The sequence below is a fragment of the Cynoglossus semilaevis genome, chromosome 10, assembly GCF_000523025.1.
Source record: "Cynoglossus semilaevis isolate Cse_v1.0 chromosome 10, Cse_v1.0, whole genome shotgun sequence".
Taxonomy (NCBI): Eukaryota; Metazoa; Chordata; class Actinopteri; order Pleuronectiformes; family Cynoglossidae; genus Cynoglossus; species Cynoglossus semilaevis.
The window spans coordinates 3,390,369-3,412,108 of NC_024316.1; the positions used below are offsets into that span (position 1 = coordinate 3,390,369).

The window sequence follows — 21,740 nt, forward strand, 5'->3', positions numbered from 1 at the left end:
GTGTTACATCTGAAAACGACACCAACAGCAACAGTCAGTGTCTCTGTCTCTGTCTGCACAGACCAAAGATGTGACGGCTGCCATGGCTGAGGGCAGATTTGAAGATGCTATTAAACTCAGGGGCAAGTAAGTGTTTTCCCCCGATTAGGGTCTGAGCGTTGATGACAGGCAACAACAGTGAGCCCCCGCCCCACGAAGAAAATGTTATGGATTTGGTTTTAGGTCTTTTGGGTTTTTAGGGATGGCTTGGAGATTCATGAAAGTTAAAGAAATTTTACATTTTAAAATGATGAACATTTTTAGTCATAGCAGTTAGCATAGCAGCCCAGATAAATGATTTCTTTTGTATGGGAACCAGATTGTTAGATGTGGTTTTTGGGTTTCATGAAAATATCTCTTCATATCTCAAACAGTGCTACTATACTAGTTTCTTCTTAAGTTCACGTGTAAAAGACTGACTGAGGAACGTTCACATTTGGTTTAGAGACAATGTGGCTGAGACCAATCAGCCATCAGCTGTATTTATGATTTACAGGAGCTTCGAAAACAACTGGAACACTTACAAACTGCTGGGTCACATCAACCCCCCAGAGACTAAGGTAAGGCGTCCATTATGGGTCAAACAGTGATTTTAGTCATGTGTTCACGACACATCAACACCGTCTTCATCGCTGACAGATTTATTTTCTAAACCCTTCCTGTCAGAGTAACATCAACGTGGCCATCATGAACATCGGGGCTCCCTGTGCTGGTATGAACGCTGCGGTTCGTGCTGCTGTCAGAATGGGAATCATCCAAGGTCACAACATGTTGGCTGTTCACGATGGTTTTGATGGCCTGGCCCAGGGACAGGTAAGATGGGATTTTTGGGATATTTGGGATTATCAGTAGGCTAGAAATAAAGTGATTTTGGACACATGAATATATAATGCTATACAATGATAAGTCAAAAAGTTATAAATCAGATTAATCTATGTTAATAAAAAGTGGAATGAGATCATCGCATTACGTTTAAAAAGTTCTGTTAGGCATTACCTTGCTGTCCCACAAGGGGGCAGTACTCATCTTGTTAGTACCCTGCAAAAGAATAAATGGCTAGATAAATGGATGGATGGATGTCTGTAAGTCTCTCTTCATTTACCTTAATTAACATTTTCTTCAACTGTAGATTGAGCCCATTACCTGGAATGGAGTGAGTGGTTGGACAGGAAAAGGAGGCTCGGTGTTGGGCACCAAGAGGTAAAAAGGCATTTCTTCTTCAGTCACAACACAACTAAGAGTAAAACTGAGGTTTTTCCCATTGTTTTATTTTTTCTCTTTTTTAAAGAACTCTGCCAGGCAAAATTTTGGAGGAAATCAGCCTGAACATCGCCAAATATAACATCCACGCTTTGGTGATCATTGGTGGATTTGAGGTGAAACTTCTGCTTTCTCTGCTTCATGAAACGATTTAATGAGAATGTGAAAAAAAAAGATTAACTTCTTCCTGAACGCAGGCCTACGTTGGAGGTCTGGAGCTGGTTCAAGCCAGAGAGAAGTATGAAGAGATGTGCATTCCTATGGTGGTGATCCCGGCCACTGTCTCAAACAACGTCCCCGGCTCTGACTTCAGCATTGGAGCTGACACTGCCCTCAACACCATCACCACGGTCAGTGCTGTGACAGAAGATACACATGCCCTGGTATCAAGCAGCCAAATATGTGAACCTCTTCCCTGTAGACCTGTGACAGGATCAAGCAGTCGGCAGCAGGGACCAAGCGCCGCGTTTTTATCGTTGAGACTATGGGTGGATACTGCGGCTACTTGGCTACCATGGCTGGTCTGGCTGCTGGAGCTGATGCTGCCTACATTTTCGAGGAAAGATTCAACATTAAAGATCTGCAGGTGTGTGAGTCATTAGGCCGGGGTTCCCAAAGTGGGTCATGGGTCCCCTGTGGAGACACGGCGCTATTGCAGGAGGCACAGCAAGGTTTCAAAATTGCATCTTTTGTTCAGTAATAGAAAAAAAAGCACTGATTAATTGATCAATAAGAATATCAGTTTTGTATGAATTCATTTTTGTAATGTTAAAACAAACTTGAGTCGAATGAGCATCTGTGTAGGTTATGAGAATGTAAACTGTGTTTCTGGTCTGCAGGTGAATGTAGACCATCTGGTGGAGAAGATGAAGACAACGGTGAAGAGAGGTTTGATTCTCAGGTGAGTTTGTTTTGCTTTCAAGAATATATGTGTTACAAATGGAATCACATACATTTATATAGTAAGTCAATGATATACAGTATACTTACTATATATTTAGAACCCTGTTGTAAGAAAACACCACCTGTGTGTGTCATATAATTTGGTGTATCAGTTGCACCAGCCAAAAAATGCATAATGAAGAAGAAAAAAACATAAGTCGATCTGTAGTATGAGACTCACTAGCCAGCGAGAGTGCCCTCATAACAAACATATGAAATTACATATTTTAATATATAAGTCGCACCAGAGTGTAAGTCGCAAACCCATCCAATAGATGAAAAAAGGTGTGACTTTTATAGTCCAGAAAATACAGTACATAGTTCTACTATAGATCTACTAGGAATCCCATGAGTAAACTTAATCATCATGATAAATAATGATTTTTTTTTGTAAATTTTACAGAAGTATAGCATAGAAAAAGTAAAATGTCTGCTTTGTCGTTGCAACATAGCCCTTAAAGTTAAACAGGGTCACTGTTCATCTCTTCATTAGGAATGAAAATTCCAATGCCAACTACACCACTGACTTCATCTTCAACTTGTACTCAGAGGAGGGCAAAGGCGTCTTTGATTGCCGTAAGAATGTCCTCGGACACATGCAACAGGTCTGTGGAGATGATTGAGGTTCAAAGGCGTTGCAAATGAGGAACAGTTGATAATAGCCTCTGTGCTTTGATGTCCACAGGGTGGCACTCCAACGCCCTTCGACAGAAACTTTGGCACAAAAATGGGTGCCAAGTCTGTTATTTGGCTGACAGATAAGCTGAAGGAGTGCTACAGGCATGGTATGCTGACCTATAAACAAATCCTACTTCTTCTCTTATGTAAGTGAAATTGAGTCGCAATATTTCTGCCTCCCTCAGGTCGTATATTTGCTAACACAACCGACTCTGCCTGTGTTCTGGGCATGAGGAAGAGAGCGCTCACCTTCCAGCCACTCACTGAGTTGAAGGGAGATACAGATTTTGAGTGAGATTCACATTTTCTACGTACTATACTGACAGGAACTAAAGTGAACCACAACTTTGACACACCCTTCCGTTTTTGCTGCAGGCACCGCATCCCTAAGACCCAGTGGTGGCTGAAGATAAGGCCAATCATGAAGATCCTGGCCAAGTACGACATCAAACTAGATACATCTGAAAGTGCTGATATGGAGCATGTGATCAAGACGAAGACTCTGTTTGCGAAGTAGACTCAGTCTGCTATCAATTAGCATCACGATATTGGAGCTATTGTGTTGTTCTGTTCTCACTCTGCCACATCTAAACTTTAACATTTCACAGATTACACTATAGTATTTAAAAATAAAAGCCTCTGAAACTCACACTACTCTATTGCAACCTATTTGTGAAATTTGAATGAAATTTGAATGAAATCAACCAAACCTTTCATATCGACTGCTAGGATAATCCAAAACATATTTAGTTTGTAGTGGAATTATCCAATGTCTTGTTAAGTAGCTGAGCGGTTATTTTGTAGACTTATCTCTTTGTGATTGTATCTCATGGGACAGTAAATGATTTAATCACAGCTCTTGAGGCTTTAGAAGACACCACAGAGCACTCATTAATTTGCTATTGATAACAAAGAACCAGAGATCCAGAAACATGAAAAAATAGTTCTCAAGTGCCTATAAACAACTTAACTCTCTGTGGTATGTAATACATTACCTGTTAGGACAAAAAATGTTCAGTGATTTTCTGTGTTTAACATACAAAATAAAAGCAATTTTCTTTTTGTGAAGGTTTGCGTTGCATTGCCTGATTGGAACATTATATATATCAAAATGGTATCTAATTAAAAACATTTATTTTTTATTCTGTAAAACATAGTGTTTGTAATGTGTAAGATATTCAAGGGTCAGAGTACAGCAGATGTTGAATTTGAGATGAAAAAAAAAGTAAATATCCATTACTTGTACAAATGTCCTCTAGCATTCAAGAGAATTAGGTCAGCTAAAGGGACTTTTAAGCTTTAATTTTAGTCACATATTTAATGTTACTCAATCATTATAAAAACATCACGAAAAATAGATTAGCTTGTGATTTTAATTCTGTTCCAAACTTTCTATAAATTGGTTGTTGGCCCAAAAAAATCATTTTAATTTGAAAATCCGTTCCTGTGGAACCAACAGTGGAATAAAGAATTCGTTTTGTAAAAATGGAAATAAATACGTATGAGTTGAAAACAAATGCAGATCATAAAAACTTAAATATGTTTGGGAATAGATAAATGTGATAAGAGTGGGAGGAGAACTACAGTGCCAGTCCGGAAAAGGAAATGGCTTATGCAGAGGTCACTGAGAACTCGCGGTGGCAGCCGGGACGTCGGCGGACTGTGTGCCTGCGCTGAGGAGAGCTGCGTGTCCCCAGTGTCCGCTTGGGTCGCCCGAATAGGAATGCGCCTCACGAAGCCGGTGTGCGTTGAAATATTTTGTGAAGACCCAGCGGGGACTGCGCTGTGAGAAGAGCCATGGTCGGCCGTTGCCTGTGTCACTAGCGTGTCGGCGTCGGTGCAGTGTTTAATTCATTGAGCTAAGAGCCGTTAGCGCCGCTTCGTTGATTCACAGCACGTTAGCTCAGTAGCCTCCGTCTGCGGCGTACGTGTTAGCCGCTTAGCTGGCGTGGAGCTAGTGCGAGTGAGTGGTCGATCCAGTTGGACAGGAGAGGACCAGACTGACTGCTGCATACAGCCGGTGTCTCCCCAAAAAAGGCGGTGGTGGTGGCAGGCGGGGGTCCGGGAGAAAGCGACGGGGTGGAAGTGAGTCAGGAGCGGCTGATGAGTTCAGAGCCGAGCGTGGGGCCGCCGCTGCTGCAGGAGGAGGCTGATCCTGGACCGAAGACCGGTGGGAAGGACGAGGCTCCGCTGGGGAGCGAGGGAGGGTCCGGTGGCGGCGGCGGCATGGTGAGTGAGGCCTGCTTTAGCAGCTAAGCTAAAGCTAAGTGGCTAATATAAGTGCAACTGAGATCGCAGACCTGTTAGCTAGGCTGTCCACCAACGATATTTATCAGGTAGCGGGTAAAATTAATCCAAACAACACAAGAATTCACACTTTAATTATAGGCCTAGGTTTGAGAAAATGCCTTTAGGCCTTTACATCAATGCAAATTCATTGTGAAATGTTAAAATAATGAAATAATATCGGCACTAAGTTGCAGTGTTATGGAAGCAGGTGATTTAGTCGGATCTGCAGCTAACGTTAGCTTAGCTGCTGTGGACAGCAAGCTCATTAAGTAGTTTGCTGAGTAATCATTAGCTCGTAAAGTTAAGTTACGCCATATCTTCAAGAGAGCTACAGCTCCAGTAAAGACAGGTGTACTCGTATGGCAATGCTTATCATTTTAATTCTTCGATGTTTCGTTTCTTAACCCAAGGATAAAGGTTCATCAGCTTAATACGATGGGTTAGCTGCAGCCAGCTAGCAGCTAAGTGAGCGCAGTGACATGCGTTACAAATACCTGGCCTGTGCTGCGTAGCGGCAGTCAGCTGACATTTCTTGGCTTGACGCGGCCTGTAAAAGTGAAGCGTGCTTTTGTAACCATGTGTCAAGTTGCACGGCACATTAATGTCTGTGCCCTTTTGAACGACACCAGGGCTTGAGTCGTTTTAACGCGTCCGTTCTTGTTTGAATTGTTAAAGAAGAGTAGGGTCTGAGGACGCATCGTAACCAACAGCTGTTCCTGTCAGGCCAAGTGTTTTTTGTAAAGGGAAAAAAAGATTGGGTTTTGAACCGTTGCCAAGTTGAGCCACAGTGTCACAACAGGGAGTTGCCATTTCAGACTTGGGGTTTTAGAGAATAAATAATTTAATACTACCTAAACAGCCTTTTAAATACTGTAGTTTAAATTGAATCATCATTACTTAACATGTAGTACTGTGAACTGTTCTGGGACAGACCTTTGTGAGTGTTAGGTTTTCTCAATCAAGTCTACATTGAATAAGAGCTGATACTCTACTAATGCATCAACCCACAAATGTGTAAAGAAGTATTACCTAAGTCAACAGTTGAACGGAATCTTGAGAAATCCTGGCAGATTATTATACAATAATAATTTAAGAAGAATTCTTACTTACCTGCAGGTGAAATTATGTAGCTTTTCAGCAACTCATTTTGAAACTGCAGCTTGATAAAGTTATAATATAAAAAGTTCAATACTTAAATTGGTATTAAAAAAACAAACCACAAAATAAAATCACACACATCCTTAGTTTGTGCAAGCCTTTTTGATAATATAAAATACTATAAAATAATTTAAAAAAATTAATAGCAATAGTTATTAAACTTCCAGTCATTGTTATCTTGCAATTTGCAAGTTGGCAGGATGTTATATTCTGCCAAAATAGCATTTTGTTTGCAGTGCACATGTAACTGTGAAAATAATTCTGCACAGAATACACAAGTATTCCAAAACCTTTGAAGGCTAATTTAAAAATGTTATTCCTGTTCTATGAAACGACAATTAGCATGTCTTAAGTTGGAAATGAGTTAGCTGATGGTTTAATCATATTTTCTTATAATGCGGTAGCATGTTCTATTTTATTGTAATTCCACTAAAGATTAGCAGGCCAATAATCTCTTGATGACAGGGGACTGTGGGGCCCTATGAACCCATTTCAATGTACTTCTCTGGTTTCCAATTATATGCAATGGAAGCCCAGTGGTATGTAGGTGTTGTGTGTTACGCCAGGTGATTTCCATCAGTAACACAAGGCAATCACCAAGGTCTTTGGTGAAATTGGTGTGAGTCTTGCTGTCAGTCTTCCACATTATACGGCTGGATACCACGGGTAATAGACTCCTGACTAAGTCTTCATCCATTCTTCTAAGATTTCAACAGGTCTGAGTGCGTTAAAGCAAGTGAAGCACCTGTTATTTTTAACATAAGCTGTCCTCAAGCAGTAGCTGTTTTTCCAGGTTCTGGTTAAAGTTCAGTTTTAATGCATGTCCTCCACTGCCGTTATATTCTAATCATTAGATTATTTAACTTTCTGTTGATTTGATTTATTTTAATGCATGTTTTTTGTGTTTAGTGTTTAGGAAAAGTGTTTTGCTGTTTTATCTTAACATGAATTGCAGTTTCCTGATCCTGCTGCTTCTGCTTTGAAGGTCACCTCTAAGGGTGCCGGTTTGAACCCAAATGCCAAGGTTTGGCAGGAGATGCCAGTGGCTCCCACAGAGACTCTGACAAACAGCCCCCACTGGCCCAACACAGACATGACTGAAGGTGAGTGGTGCTTTCCATTAGTCACAATTTGATTCTTCTGGCAGGTTTGATTACAGTTAGTGTAAAGTGGGAACATACAGTGTTTCTCAAGTGAATTTAACCTTAAGACCTACGTGTTTGGTGTAAATAAACTCTTCCTTTATTAGTGTTAACTTTTCATACCTGATTTTACTATACACATACAGTACAGTGGACATGTTTGCTGTTCGAAAACATGCCTGATTCCTTCTCTTATTTATTTTTTCCCCCTCCCCTGTATCGCTGTTTCCGTTCACAGGTTACACTGAGACTTCGTCTGCTGGGTGCAAACAGTACACCGTGGGATTCACAACCCTGGAAGACAAGGGCTCCACAGCAACAGCTGATATATCAGTGAATGGAATGGACGCTCCAGAGATGGTCTTCTCCCCTGCTGAGTCCACGACAGGGACGCCAGGTCAGTCACATTGTCACATGATCAAAATGACCAAATAAGCTTTACATAAAGCCTTTTTTATATGAAGGTTTTTATTATTTTACCGTAAGAGCAGCAGGGGTCAAACATGGGGCCATTTGTTTCCATAAAGAAACCACCGATTATCAGTGGTTTCTTTGTTCGTACAAAATGAAAACGTAGCGATATTTGCTCTGTTATGCAAAGTTTGTGCAAACAGACACTAACCAGTACTGTGAAAGGCAAACATGTATTTAAAGTGAACTGGTACAGTTTGCTTAATATGTCAAAATTAAAGCGTGTTTCATATAAAGAACAGTTCTCTGTACTTGGTGTGTCTTAAACTTTTTTTTTACTAGTTACAGCATTTCACCTTACTTCACATGTTTTCATTTTGGTTTTAGGAGAATCCAAGGCTGAAGAGGAGCCAATCTCATCTGAGAGTCTACGAGAGTCTCTTAAGAAAGAACTGGAGTTTTATTTCTCAAGGTAAGATGGAAGGGCTCGTGGAACTGTCTTAAAGTCAGATTTGTTCGGTGTTCCTGTTTTTCTTGGTCCTAAGAAAACTAACCTGCATGGATCTGTGTAATCTTCAGGGAAAATCTCTCAAAGGACCTGTACCTGATGTCCCAGATGGACAGTGACCAATTTGTCCCCATCTGGACTATAGCTAGTATGGAGGGCATTAAAGTTCTCACCACTGACATGGACCTCATCCTGGATGTGCTAAGATGTAAGTGTTTCGCATAACAAAGCAGTACCACAACGAAACAAATGTATTTTTGTGTCTGAGATTAAAATATTCAAATTATATTCTCCTCCACAGCCTCTCCTATGGTACAAGTGGACGAGAAAGGGGAGAAAGTGCGTCCTAATCACAAGCGGTGCATTATCATCCTGAGAGAAGTCCCTGAAACCACACCTGTAGAGGTGAGTGTTGGAAAGTACACATTGAAAATATGTTATATTTGGAATAATATTGTTTGGGGTTGACCAAAGTGTGTGTTTAAATCTGATCTCCAGGAGGTGGAGTCACTGTTCAAAAATGACAACTGTCCAAAGGTGATCAGTGTTGAGTTTGCACACAACAATAACTGGTACATCACATTCCAATCAGACACAGATGCTCAACAGGTACTTGACACCACAGTCACCTTCAGTGAACTTCTGAATCGTGAATTTTCTGATGACCTGCTGCTTCTGATCTCTTGTAGGCTTACAAGTATTTAAGAGAGGAAGTGAAAACGTTTCAGGGAAAACCCATCATGGTGAGTCAAGTGAAGCTCAGTTGTATGTGATCTTAGGCTTCCTGTGAAATGGTTTTTGTGTAAAACGTTTTTTAAATCCTGCACCACAGGCCAGAATAAAAGCCATCAACACATTCTTTGCGAAGAATGGCTACCGTAGCATGGACAGCAGCCTGTACGCCCAGCAGTCCCAGAGCCAGTCCCAGTATAGCTCTCCTCTCTACATGCAGCACGTCTACCCTCAGCAGCAGTACCCAGTCTACGGCATTGTACCTCCAACCTGGACGCCTTCTCCAACACCTTATTTTGAAACTCCTCTGGTGAGAGACATGTTCCTTGTCTTGCAAAAGTTTTTCAGTTTTAGTAGATTTTCTTTTGTATATAATAACAGAAGCCTGTTGCCACATGTTGACCAACAGGCCGTACAAGTTTCTAAGTTGCAGATGTCAAGTATTAGGGTTGTAAGAAAATACTGATACACTGAAATATTGTGCTTTTTGGATTCATGATATTGTATTGATATTTTACAGCACTATATATGCTTTTGCTTGTTAACAATAACATGCAAATATTCGTTCAGTGTATTGCAATATATTGTATTGTTTCCCCATGTGTCGAGATACGTATCGTTTCACCAGATTATTGTCAATAGACCCCTACCAGATATAGGTCAATTAGTTCCCATTTTTATAGCAGCAAAATTTCCAAAGTTATTTATTTTTTTCCCTCCTCGCAGGCACCTTTTCCTAACAGCAGCTTTGTGAATGGCTTTGGCTCAGCTGGACATTACAAAACAGGCTCCAACTCTTTGAATATTACTCGTCAGTTCAATAGAAGTCGGTAAGTTCTGTTGTTACACAAACTCTGCAATAGTGGCCTTGGGGAGTTGTCTCATATTCAAATAACTTAAGTGTTGCAAGTGTTTATCAATTTACTTAAATTAAAATTAGGTTGTCATAACAGTCTGGTATATTTAAATGCGTTAAAATATAACAGCATGAAACACTAGGGTAGATAGAAAATAGAAATAAAAATACACAATGGTATTAGAACACAAAAGAACCACAGGATAATATGATGGGTAGGGAGCAGCAGCCAGATGATGCTGTAAAAGATCAATGTAACTGAAGACTAGATGTTTTCTTCCCTCTTAAGCATTTCCAAACCAGTTGAAGGTTTGGTAGAGATGGAAAAAATCTACTTTTGTACTGATGTTAGCTCAAATCCAGCTGTATGCCTTAAATAATTTCTAATTAGTGTTTAACTGTTTGTGTCCTTGTTTGCATGAAGTCAAACAGGGAACTGTTTTTTACTCCGTTATTGTTCTTACTGTCCCCACAGTGTCCCTCTCTATTCAAGAAAGAATGTAATAAATGCCTTCAGGTACCTGATGTTGCACTGTATAATAAGCTTCACTGCTTCCTCCATCTCTTACCATATTGCAGCAGCAAAGTGACTTTATCCATAATGTGGCCCAACGCCTTTTGTCAGTCAAACGTAGAGGCTAAATTTTTGTTGTCGAGATAACATTTGGTGCCAGGTAATGGAGCTCCTGGATTTGTCACTTGATAAATGTAGACTGTAGTCAACTATTATCATCCTGTATGCAATGTCTTTTTTTTGTTTGTTTTTTTTTTTTGTTATAGCATGCAACTTTTTTTTCATCCATCACACATTTCACACATCATGTTACCAAGTACCAGGGTAATACACAATAGAGCTGTCAGTTTGAGGCTGAGGTCAGCAGCACCAAGATCTTGCACCAAACAATAACCACTCTGGAAGTTTTGACTGGAGTGAGAAGGCAGACCCGATGATGAGATCATGATGCGCATAGAGGGAAATCAGGGAGTGGAGTAACTGGCTTTGGTTCTGTCTTTCTCTCCTTCCCTCTCCCTTTCTCACTGCTTCTTCTCTCACTTCAGTCTCTCCTACCCTTCCAAAGTTAAGTGCTTCACTCACGGCCCAATGAGCGTTGAGATTATGAGATCTGAGGGTCTGTGAACAAACAACGTCACCTGTGTATCTTATCAGGCTAAACACACCAGCTTTAAGATTGGATAGAGATGGCTAGATGGTTTTCTTCAACAAGTCATGCATGAACACATTTCCCTGCATGTTTACATTGAGGACACAGCATGTTGTCTTCCCTCCAGCACAGTGTTATTGATGCCACCAGTGTTTCCTGTGAACTGATGGGGCTTCTTTTTTTTTAAGCAAATCTTCCACAAAATAGCAGCTTTTTTTTAGGTTTTGTCTCTGGGCAAAGACCAACTGCTTTTAAATCTCAACATGCAGTCTGTAAACTGTACAGGGCCACGTGAGCCGCTGAACGCTTGTTGTGATTTTATCACAAACCGTGCCCAGCAACCTCCATTTAAGGAGGACAATTACGCCATGTTGTGCTGTATAAAGGCATGCTGAGAATTTGGGGAAAATTCCCAGCTCTGAGCTCCACAGTATCTGATGGTCATTGATAACAATATAAAATATCTTCATACAGGAAATATGAGCCTTTTTCTTTTGTTTTGGAAAAAATGTTAATTCACAATTGTTACATAACACCGCACATGGAGCCAATACAAAGGTTCAAAGAGCCACCTGTGGCTCAGGAGCCATATGTTGCAGTCCCCTGCTATGGTGCATGGTATGCATCATCTAAAATAATAATAAAAAAGGGCCAGGGGTGCAGGCTGTTTTGGGGCTGTGGTTTGTCATCTGTAGAACTGCATTGTTTTTCTGACAGCCTCTTTATTCTCCTCAAAGCACAGCCTCTGTCACCAACCTGTGTCAAGCAGCCCACTAACACATTTCTTCATACACTGTACTTCCCCAATACCTGAAACAATAAATAAGGACTAAAGGAAAAGATGTTCAAATGAGCTAAATAAAAAAAAATAGCACCTTGTGAAACTGAAGTAAGATTCACAAAGGGACGTGCCGTTCAGGAAACACTGGTTGCTCTTGTTTAGAATATGTGATCCATGCTCACATATTGTTTTTTCGTTTTGACTACATCAGAAACCATGTAAAGCCCCAGGTGAGGACGAACGAAGTGACCCCGGCCGTCATCACTCCCGTGGCCCTGGAGAGTCTGACTGGCCTGCGGAGCCCACAGCCCCCTGCTGCTGTGGCTGCAGCTGCCACCAATCCGGTCCAGGCGGTGTCGGATCTCAGCATGGCCTTCTCTCATCTCTCTTCCTCCTCCTCCTCTTTGGACCCTTGTGATGACAATGGCATGTCTGGACGTGGAAGGTTAACCAGCTTGATGTTTTTTCCACTCCCCCTCCCCTCACTGAAAGTCAATGGTCTTTGGTTGGTTCTATAATGACATTGTCATCCTTTCAGACGGAGCACAACCTATAGAGGACCTCGCAGGAGGCGAGAAGACGACCGCATCACGGTAGATGGATGTTTAATAGGACTATCTCGGTGTGTTTAGAGGGTGACCTTGTCTTGTGATCCTCTTATTGTCTCCATTTCCAATTTCCTCCTTCAGAGACCTGTGCCGCTAACAGAAGTCAAGGTCTCTCCACCCAAGTTTGACTTGGCTGCCACCAATTTCCCTCCCCTTCCAGGCTGTGTGGTCAGCACACAGGGGGAGCCGGTGCTCGAAAACAGAATGTCAGATGTTGTACGCGGTTTGTACAGGGATAAGGTGAGCAACTGTTGCGTCACAAACCCCATAGAATGGACTGTTGGGAGCTAGAATCGGAATGTGTTCATGTTTTGATGCTTTTCTAGACTGAACAAACCAACAAAGAATCCACTGTGAGTGCGGGGTCAGGCCAAGCTCCAGTCACAGAGATGACTGTGGCTCCAAGTCCGATCCTGCCAGCGGCTAAACCTGCTGTTCAACCACTCGGACCTTCTGCCCCAGGGTACATAAAGACAACAGCTACACTTGAATCCATGATTGTAAACCTAATAGCAGTTTTGACCTTAAGACCAACTGTGCTTTGACAGTGCTCGTCAGGAAAAGAGGGCTGAACGGGCAGAGGTCCAAGCTCCAAAAACGACGCCACGCACACCTGTTCAGACTACTGTCAACTCCTCCTCCTCATCCTCTTCTTCTGCACAGCCTGTGTCTGTCTCCAGGCCTCAGCCTCCATCTGCCTCTATACCTGTGACACCCACCACACCCACCCCTGCTGCAGTCTCTGTACCCACTCCGGCACAGGTCAGAAAAATTACTGTTTTGCTTGTTTGTATTTTGAATTGATCACCCGATGATGAGAACTTTTGCGCATAGAGGGAAATGATGTAGTGGACTGACTGTCTTTGGTGGTCTCATCCCCTCTCTCTCCTCCTTTTGTTGTTCTGTCTTTTTTCCCCTCTTCTCTTCTCTTTGCTCTTTCCCACCAAAGCCCAGAAGGTTCACTCTCAACCCGATGAGCGTTAAGATTATGAGATCTGAGGGTTACGTTCGAATCTGTGTAATGTGCATCTGGACTGTGTTACACCATCCTTTAACTGTTTCTTTTTCTGTGTTAATGCAGGAGCCACGTAAGCTCAGCTATGCAGAGGTCTGCCAGCGGCCACCCAAGGACCCACCTCCGCCTGCGGCCCCTGCCCCAGCTTCCTCCGGTACTGCTTCAGCCCAGCCATTGCGCGAATTACGCGTGAATAAAGCCGAGGAGTCTGGCTCTAGCGGCGGTCCTGGGGACAAACACGAGAGAGGCCACGACAAGGAGGGAGGATGGGAATGTAAGGAGAGCCGGCCGCCCCGCGAACGTGACTCTCAGAGCTACTACCGCAGCAACGGCCCCAGAGGCACCGGGGGCCTCAAGTTTCGGGACCAGAGGCGCCCGCCTCCGGCCCGACGTAACTCCCCACAGGGAGGCTACAGGCACACTGGCAAAGAGCAGAATATCCCTCCAGTGTCACCCAAATAAAGGACTTGATATGAATAGAAAAAAGATGTATGAATATATACATGGATATATATGATTATATAAAAACAAATAATAAAAGCAACAACATAGGTAGCCTCCTTCCCCCTGGAACTTGTCCAATGAGATGCTTCTAAAAATGACACTTAAAAACCAGGACATCCAGGACTAATGGGCTGAATGACACCAGAAGAACTTTGACAAATGATTTTGGAAGATCTTGGTTTGACCTCCGGCATTATGCTTAGAATCATAAGTGCGATTTACGTGGAGGTCATCTCATTTATGCTCCGTTGGGAAAGGAAAGGATGCTGGGCCGCATAAAAAGCCCACTCTACCCTTTTTTTTTTTTCTTTCAATTATTTTAAAAATAGATGTTGGTCTGCGAGAACAATATGCACTAAAGAAAGAAAAAGAACATGCATATTGGTCATGTACATATACAAAGATATCACTAACAACGCAATGAGACATCAGTTTTGTTTTTTTTCCTTTTGTGTGCTTAGATGTGCAAGAATGACTGAAGGTTTGACTGATGTCTGTATGCATTGATTGTTCAACCAGATGATTGACCTGCTACAGTCTGTGAGCTGTAGAGCATGTCTAATGAACCTGATTTTAATTTCTGTTTTGATTTTTACATCAGAGATTTAGAATCATTGTCCTGGACGCGGACAGTGCGGTCTTCACATGTATATTAAGGAAAATGTGTTCTATCGTGGTAATTTGATCCTGGTCTGCGATTGGCTTCAACCGCGTTGCAGTTAGATGTGTAGTTTTGTTTAGGCCCAAATCCACTTTGGGCTGCTCACTGGTCTGTTAGCCACAGATAACCTGCTAGCCTGGTCCAAAGTTGTCTTTTTCCTTTTTCTTTTTCTTTTTTTTTTTAAACATTAATTTTTAAGATGTTGTCCTGGGTGCACCCACTCTAATGGATTGAAATTATTAGTCATGTTGATAATCAGTCAGATGCTCTGTTTACATGTTTGGGATGTAGGGTGATGTATTTGATGGAGACTTGAAGAAGACGAGGTTTCATGGTAGGATTGGACTGGTTTTGGTGAGGTTTGGCTTTTCTACATCACAGGAAAATTCAGGTTAATCTTATATCTGTGAAACGTTCTTAACAATGGCTTAGTGTCAAAACTAGACTTGAGGTTTTGCTATTAGCTGAGAATGATCGCTACGTAACATTTGGCAGCCGATATCGTGGGTTGAAAGAAGAACGGAACCCTTTTTTTCCACGTGCTATGTGCCAGCTGCCTATGATCATAGTGGGTAAGGGATAAGTTTGAGAAAAAAATTAAAATTCAGTCTGCTAAAGAAAATGTAACCATTGGGAAACGTTTGGCCCAGTAAAACTGGATTTTTGGAAGGTGTAGCTGCCTTTGCTTTATTGTAATAACCCTTCACTAGAAACGTGTGCGGGAGAATGTAAATGTTCTAGTTCTGGATTTACAGAGGGAGGCTTTTGACAGCAGCTGTCCACCTGATTGTTTTTTTTTTGTGCTTTTATGGTTGAGTTTGCTGTTATTTTTTTCTTTTTGTAACTTTTGGGAAAAAAAGACAAAGGTTGACTTAGAATTTGAAGTTTGACTCACTGTATGTATTTGATTTTTAATTTTATTTATTTTAATTCAGATGCGCAACGCTTTTCTCCCAATCTTGGTAGGCTGGTTTCCCCAAAGTTGTGTGAAATCGCATTGGCAAAAAGAAAATCACGCATATGGCAGTTATATAATGTTGGAGATGTCAGCTGAAAAAATACTTGATGCATTGACTTGGGTGTTAGTAATGCAGTAAATGAGCAACCAATCACTGGGGCTGTTATTTCTTCTTCATTATTGAGTTTGAGCAGCTAGTGATTTAGTCTAATTAAAAATGAATGCACTAACTCTATTAAAATAATACCTTACTCGAGAGTAAGGTGAAATCATTTTAGAAGCATATGGTTGATGTTGACAGGCTTGCAATTACCGTCAGGATATGCTTTCATCCCCTCCATGTCTTTGATTTTTTTTTCTGTTAAATTCGGTTGGGGTGGCAAAAAAGGATATAGACTAAAATGGATCAACCAAGTGTTTGAGACACAATCCTAGAACTGTATGAAATGTCACCAAAAATAAATTATTTTGATTTGGCATTCTGGTCTCATGTTCTTTATTGTGTTGTGTGAACAGATATTTACTGCAAATTTCACAAGCTAATAATGCTATGGATGTTGCAAGAAAATATTGAAGTGTCATATTTTTAAGCCAAGAATTGATGTCTTTAGTATGTGGGATATTTACCTGTACAAAAGACATAAAAACTATTTTTTTTAAAAGTTATTAATAGTAACTTAATGGGCCACGGTGAGGTGCCGGGGGGCGAGGGGCTTCCAATGTAATATGGCACACGTGTACCACTGCTGTAATGCTTGAATGATAACATGCCTCCAGTCACTAGGTGGCAGCAACTCATACAGTCGTTTGTACAGATAAAGATTAGACGTAGATTTAAACACAGTGTCCAATCAAATGTTTTTTTATTAAGGTGGTAAAACATTCTTTCCTAAATTATTTTATATATAGATATATGGATTATATATGGATTTTTTTGAGCGATTATTTTTATTTTTATTTATTTCCATTCCAAGTGTATTGTGTCAAAATGTGGTTTTGGTAAGAGGAAGTTGAGATCCTTTTCCTTTCAAAGTATGATGTATGATGGGATCTGATTAGGTCGACGTATGTCAGGCTGGTAGGTATAAGGTATTTATATATATTCTTTTTAATTTGAACCTTGGTATTTAGTCGTAAAGAGGGTGTTTGACTCTACAAAATGTATGTGTGGTGTGTGTGCTGTGGAGAGCCCGACTGGTCACGTGTTGGGTTTCTGTCAGTGAGCAGTGATTTGTTAAAACCACTTGTCCTCAGTCTCTGTGCTGCTGCTGCTGCTGCTCCTCAGCTCTTTACATGGACATGAGCTAAAGGTATTCCTGGTATGTTGCTCTCGCGATGCCTGCGCTGCCGTCGTTAGGATTCTATATTAAGTGCCGTCCACACAGAGCTTCCTACCAGACAACCGGGATGAATTAAAGTTGAATCTAAGGGAAGTTAGGCCACAGTTGACTGTGTACAGTTTAAATACCATCCATCGAGGAAGAAGCGGGGGCGTGGCCACAGCGATGACGTCCTGTGTTTATGTCAAACCGAGCAGCTAACAGTGATTACGACTGTCAGAACCTCAAAGCCTGACTGGACGGAAAACGGTACGTTTCCGAACCGACACCTACTCATTTATTGACGACATAAGCAACATTCGTCAGGCAGGGTGTTTTGATGAAATTAACTCCAATTTCTTTCCGCTTACGAGTTTCGTTTTTATTTTTCCATCTCCATGCTAACGTTAGCTCGCTAGTTAGCTCAGCTGATGGTACCAGCTGTTGTTGTGTTTCAGATGTTTTTCCTCTTCTCTCAATTTCTTTTTTTCTGAGATATTGTATTTTTTTAGCATTTCTGTGTAATGTTTTCTTTTTAAACATTTACTTGCTGGAAAGCCTGTATACGGTCTTTTGTGGTAAAAAGCAGGGCGAACATGAATTGTTTACTACACGTTAAAAACGTGTTTCATTTTATTTTGATAACATCGTTTTCTCTACCTTTATATTATTGGGATTAATATCAATAACAAATTATTTCTACAATATATCTTTTTATTATATTTATGGTCTACTTTAAAAATAAAAATTCTCTAACTGTATCCGTACTTGTCAAACTATTTTGTTTGAGTTCAAGACCAGTTCACCGAAGTGAAGTTGGTGGTTAATGAAAACACAGCCCCAGGGGTTACAGTCACAGGAATTAAAATAAAAATTGACCATAGTAAAAGCCAAGTTCGCTTTGGTTTACTTTAAATTCAAGTTGCATCTAAACCTTTTAAATATCAAAGTCTATGTAGGGGTTTAGAAGATTGTTTTTTGTTTTCTTCAAGAAAATGACATGAACATTTTGCGTTTAGCTTGCATCTTCAAGGTTTAAAAATGTATTCCTTACATTTGTAAACTGAATGATTAAGATCTTACATGCAGCCAATACAATGTCCATGAATTATCTGAACCACTTTATTAAAGACTAAGTGAATAAAATGTACATCTGAATGTTACTAAATCATCTTAACATATCCTAGGTTAGACTAGGTTTTTCAATGTGGACACGGCTGCTGCTTGTCCACTGCTACCTTCTGTGGTTAAGTTAACGTCACTGTCGTAAAATAAAACTAAAATCAGAGGATGTCCTTGAAGTAGTGAAGAATCAAGCCGTTTATTACAGTGTGTTATTGCTGCTAAATTTCCACTGTTATGTCTTGCAGTTTCAAACTCCCTGCTGTCACTGCTGCCTCGGTGCCATGTTCCTCTGTTACACATGAGCTCTACTATGTGGTACATAATGCAAAGCATTCAAAGTAAATACTCATTGTCCGAGAGGCTCATCCGCACCATCGCTGCCATTCGCTCGTTCCCTCACGACAATGTGGAGGATCTCATTCGTAAGGTACGCGTGCCCGCTCGTCAGTCACCTCTCCGTGTGGTCAGTTACACTAATGTCATTGTGTCTTATGTTTACCAAAGGGAGCTGACGTGAACCGAATGCATGGGACGCTGAAGCCCCTGCACTGTGCGTGCATGGTTGCAGATGCAGACTGTGTCGAGCTGCTCCTGGAGAAAGGGGCAGAGGTAAGTGAACACTCCCTCCTGCAAACTGATCTATCTGCTGCATACACCAGGAAGCTGTTCAAGTCAGAAATACACCGTTTTGTTTCTGTAACTTATTGGAGCTAAATCAGTTTGACAGTTCTGAACAGCAGAGGGCCAGTCAAGCACACACGCACACACACACACACACACACACACACACACACACACACACACACACATACTAGGGTTGAACAGTATGTCTGTTTTTTTACAATATATCAATACTTTAATACACAACTTAGAATTTAACCTATTTTTATATATTGCTATATACACACTCAGCCACATAAAGGGGTAGTCCTTGAGTGTGAGTGTGTGTTTGTGTTCATGCAGGTGTGTACGTGGGCACACACCAGCGTGAATCGTCTCTGAGAGATCGACTCTGTTTGTGGCTTTTCCTAAACTGCCTTAAAGTGAACTATCAGCTTTGGCTCCAAATGCAGATATAAATAACGTAGTTGCTACATTCACTTACTCTAACAGACATTTAATTAACAATGGATGTTTCTAAAAGGAGAAAGCACTAGATTGAAAATTAATTTTACTGTAAATTTACTGGTAGATTATGCTGCCTTATGTCTCTGTGTAGTTCCCATTTAACCTATGCATTAATGGTACCTAATATTTAGAATTAACCTGTTGGTTGTGGAATCCACTTATACTTGTGTATTGAAACCTTAGTGAAAGGTTAAAGGTTAAATGGGCATTGAATATATTGACTTTATTCATCAGGTAAATGCTTTGGATGGATACAACCGTACAGCGCTTCATTACGCAGCAGAGAAGGATGAGAGCTGTGTGGAGCTCCTGTTGGAGTATGGAGCTTTGCCTAATGCCCTGGATGGCAACAAGGACACTCCCCTTCACTGGGCCGCCTTTAAAGATAACCCAGAGTGTGTGCGAGTGTTGCTAGAGGGCGGGGCTTGCCCCAATGCCCGGGACTACAACAATGACACTCCTTTGAGCTGGGCAGCGATGAAGGGCAACCTGGAAAGTGTCAAAGTGCTATTAGACCACGGGGCCATGGTGCATGTGACAAACATGAAGGGCCAGACTCCTATCTCCCGACTGGTGGCTCTTTTAGCCCGGGGTCTGGGTACTGAACAGGAGGAGGAGTGCCTGGAGCTGCTCTGCAGGGCAGCCGGCCGGTTTGAGATCCGACTGCCTGACGGCTCTCTTCCCAAGGAGTTGAGTAAAGACCCGCAGCTACTGGCCAAGCTTACAGACATGGTGACGCAGGCTCCTTCTCTGCGCGCTCTGGCACGCTGTGCCGTCCGACAGAGTCTGGGAGTGCAGTTCCTTCCTACTGCTGTGAAAGAGCTTCCTTTACCAGAAACCATCAAAGACTATCTGCTGCTCAGAGACTGAGGTGAAACCACTGGATGAAGATCAGGACGGTTTCTTACACACACACACACGGGTGACAAACTGACAATAGAGTTTTTTTTAATTATCTACATCATACGATCTCAGTCTGCTGTTATTTATTTGGTGTCAGTTTTGGCAGTACACCAACACTCGGCCATTATCTTAATAATGGTGTGTTATACTTGGCCTGGTAACAAATGTACAACAAAATCCCTCATCCCTCAGAAGGGAAATGTAATATCCATACAAGTCCTGAGAACAGAGAAAAGGAGCTCCCTTTGGAAAAGGCTTTTATTTTAAAAGAATTTCCCGAGTGCTTTTATGTAAGGTGAGGCATTTTCAACACAGCATTTCAGAACGTGTCAGCTTAACCTGGGAAGTTGCATTTGTTTTGAGGTTCTATGATATTACAAATTCTTCTTTTGTGATATTTTTTGTATTGTGAGGATGGTGTTTTTTGGGTGACAGACCCGTTACCTTCCCTCAACCAACACAACTGTTCTTTTTTTGTTTTTTTGTTATTCATTCAAACTTCCGCCTGGCTCTGATGGTTCTTTTGTTCAGTCCCTTTTCTAGCAGGAATTAAGTGATTCATTAAAACTCACCCGTGTAAACTTTTCGTTTTCACTTTCCCCTCTGTTACGTGACACTTGCAAAAATCAGTCTTTAAAAAAAAATACACTTTCACTTGCTTCATCTTCATTAAATCATTATTTTCCTACATCTCTGATGTATTCATGATGCATTCACTGACACAAAGGGAAAAAATGTACAGGAAAATAATATATGCTTTCTAAATAGGGACAAAATGTTCAGAAATGCTACCGTAGAAAATTCCTTGCTCTGTGTAATAGCGATGTGGAGATTTTTTTATCAAGACATCTATGAAGAGAAAATTATGTTTGGTCACAGACTGTATAAATGTAGAGGTTGTTGGTAACTGCGGATGTATAATTAGCAGTATGTTTAGTTATTGGTATTAATGAATTGGTGTGGTTTGAATTCAGTTCTGTACAGAAAATGACAAAATAGTTTGTTTTGTAGTCGTCATGGTGATGGTCCTGCTGAGCTGACTTTAATAAAACCATGTGTCAAATAAAATTCTTTGGCCAGATTAAAAAAGAACAATTTTAATTATTTAAAAGAATAATGCTATAATTTTTTTATTGTTCCAGTCTCACAGTTCCAATAGTTTGTATTTGTCTAAGAAGAAAAAAGTTAGTTTAATCATTGAAATGTCAAATGTTGAATACAGTTTGTCATTTTAATTTATTGTTTGTTTTTTTTGCCAAGAAGATTTACTTTCCAGTATCACAGGTCCAACTTTTGAAACGTATGTTTTTACTTCAACTATTAAATGACATGACTACTTTGTGTTTATAACATGTCACTGGATAAGCCAGTAAATGGTAAACGTCTGTGTAAACTCTGACCATCTCAGTGCTTGATTTTGTTACTTTGTCTATAGATGTGTAACAGTAAAGCACTTAGATCCCGTCTGGTGCATTAGTGCAAGTACTATTACTGTTTGTTGGTGTTATATAATTAAAAACCTTTATGTTCTATTCACGCTGCGCTCTGTGTCATTATTAA

The 21,740-nt window shown here is 40.9% G+C and overlaps 3 protein-coding genes across 4 annotated transcripts in view; all 3 read left to right on the plus strand.

Moving 5' to 3' along the window:
- The window catches only part of pfkma (phosphofructokinase, muscle a), an 8,677-nt gene extending 4,714 nt beyond the window's left edge, over positions 1–3,963 (plus strand). The window contains exons 11-22 of the mRNA XM_008318193.2: positions 62–126; positions 536–599; positions 706–852; positions 1,169–1,239; positions 1,328–1,415; positions 1,497–1,649; positions 1,721–1,885; positions 2,139–2,200; positions 2,735–2,846; positions 2,927–3,026; positions 3,105–3,210; positions 3,295–3,963. Coding sequence (XP_008316415.1) covers positions 62–126; positions 536–599; positions 706–852; positions 1,169–1,239; positions 1,328–1,415; positions 1,497–1,649; positions 1,721–1,885; positions 2,139–2,200; positions 2,735–2,846; positions 2,927–3,026; positions 3,105–3,210; positions 3,295–3,436 — 1,275 coding nt within the window. The 3' untranslated portion in view covers positions 3,437–3,963. The remainder of the gene's footprint in view (positions 1–61; positions 127–535; positions 600–705; positions 853–1,168; positions 1,240–1,327; positions 1,416–1,496; positions 1,650–1,720; positions 1,886–2,138; positions 2,201–2,734; positions 2,847–2,926; positions 3,027–3,104; positions 3,211–3,294) is intronic.
- A 508-nt stretch (positions 3,964–4,471) lies between these two features.
- Positions 4,472–16,184, plus strand: larp4aa (La ribonucleoprotein 4Aa). Of its 2 annotated transcripts, XM_008318194.3 has the most exons (17): positions 4,472–5,148; positions 7,352–7,469; positions 7,747–7,905; positions 8,307–8,391; positions 8,499–8,635; positions 8,729–8,832; positions 8,926–9,036; positions 9,117–9,170; positions 9,260–9,469; positions 9,886–9,989; positions 10,491–10,532; positions 12,171–12,404; positions 12,498–12,552; positions 12,649–12,807; positions 12,894–13,030; positions 13,116–13,329; positions 13,649–16,184. In XM_008318194.3, the coding sequence occupies exons 1-17, from the start codon at positions 5,023–5,025 to the stop codon at positions 14,042–14,044; spliced, it is 2,445 nt and encodes an 814-aa protein (XP_008316416.1). In that variant the 5' UTR covers positions 4,472–5,022; the 3' UTR covers positions 14,045–16,184. The 2 variants fall into 2 exon arrangements, with proteins under 2 accessions (XP_008316416.1, XP_008316417.1); XM_008318195.3 differs by lacking the exon at positions 10,491–10,532 and having other exon boundaries at positions 4,474–5,148.
- A 720-nt stretch (positions 16,185–16,904) lies between these two features.
- Positions 16,905–21,712, plus strand: asb8 (ankyrin repeat and SOCS box containing 8). Its single transcript, XM_008318197.3, has 4 exons — positions 16,905–17,294; positions 18,395–18,576; positions 18,654–18,758; positions 19,512–21,712. Exons 2-4 carry the CDS (start codon positions 18,448–18,450, stop codon positions 20,145–20,147), a joined length of 870 nt encoding a protein of 289 aa, XP_008316419.1. The 5' UTR covers positions 16,905–17,294; positions 18,395–18,447; the 3' UTR covers positions 20,148–21,712.
- The last annotated feature ends 28 nt before the right edge of the window (positions 21,713–21,740 follow it).

Coding starts and splice junctions, on each gene's coding strand:
- larp4aa (XM_008318194.3), top strand. CDS start 5,023: ATGAGTTCAGAGCCGAGCGTGGGGCCGCCGCTGCTGCAGGAGGAGGCT. Junction 9,171..9,259: donor TTCAGGGAAAACCCATCATG/GTGAGTCAAGTG, acceptor CCTGCACCACAG/GCCAGAATAAAAGCCATCAA. Junction 9,990..10,490: donor CGTCAGTTCAATAGAAGTCG/GTAAGTTCTGTT, acceptor CTGTCCCCACAG/TGTCCCTCTCTATTCAAGAA.
- asb8 (XM_008318197.3), top strand. CDS start 18,448: ATGAGCTCTACTATGTGGTACATAATGCAAAGCATTCAAAGTAAATAC. Junction 18,577..18,653: donor TGGAGGATCTCATTCGTAAG/GTACGCGTGCCC, acceptor TGTTTACCAAAG/GGAGCTGACGTGAACCGAAT. Junction 18,759..19,511: donor TCCTGGAGAAAGGGGCAGAG/GTAAGTGAACAC, acceptor TTTATTCATCAG/GTAAATGCTTTGGATGGATA.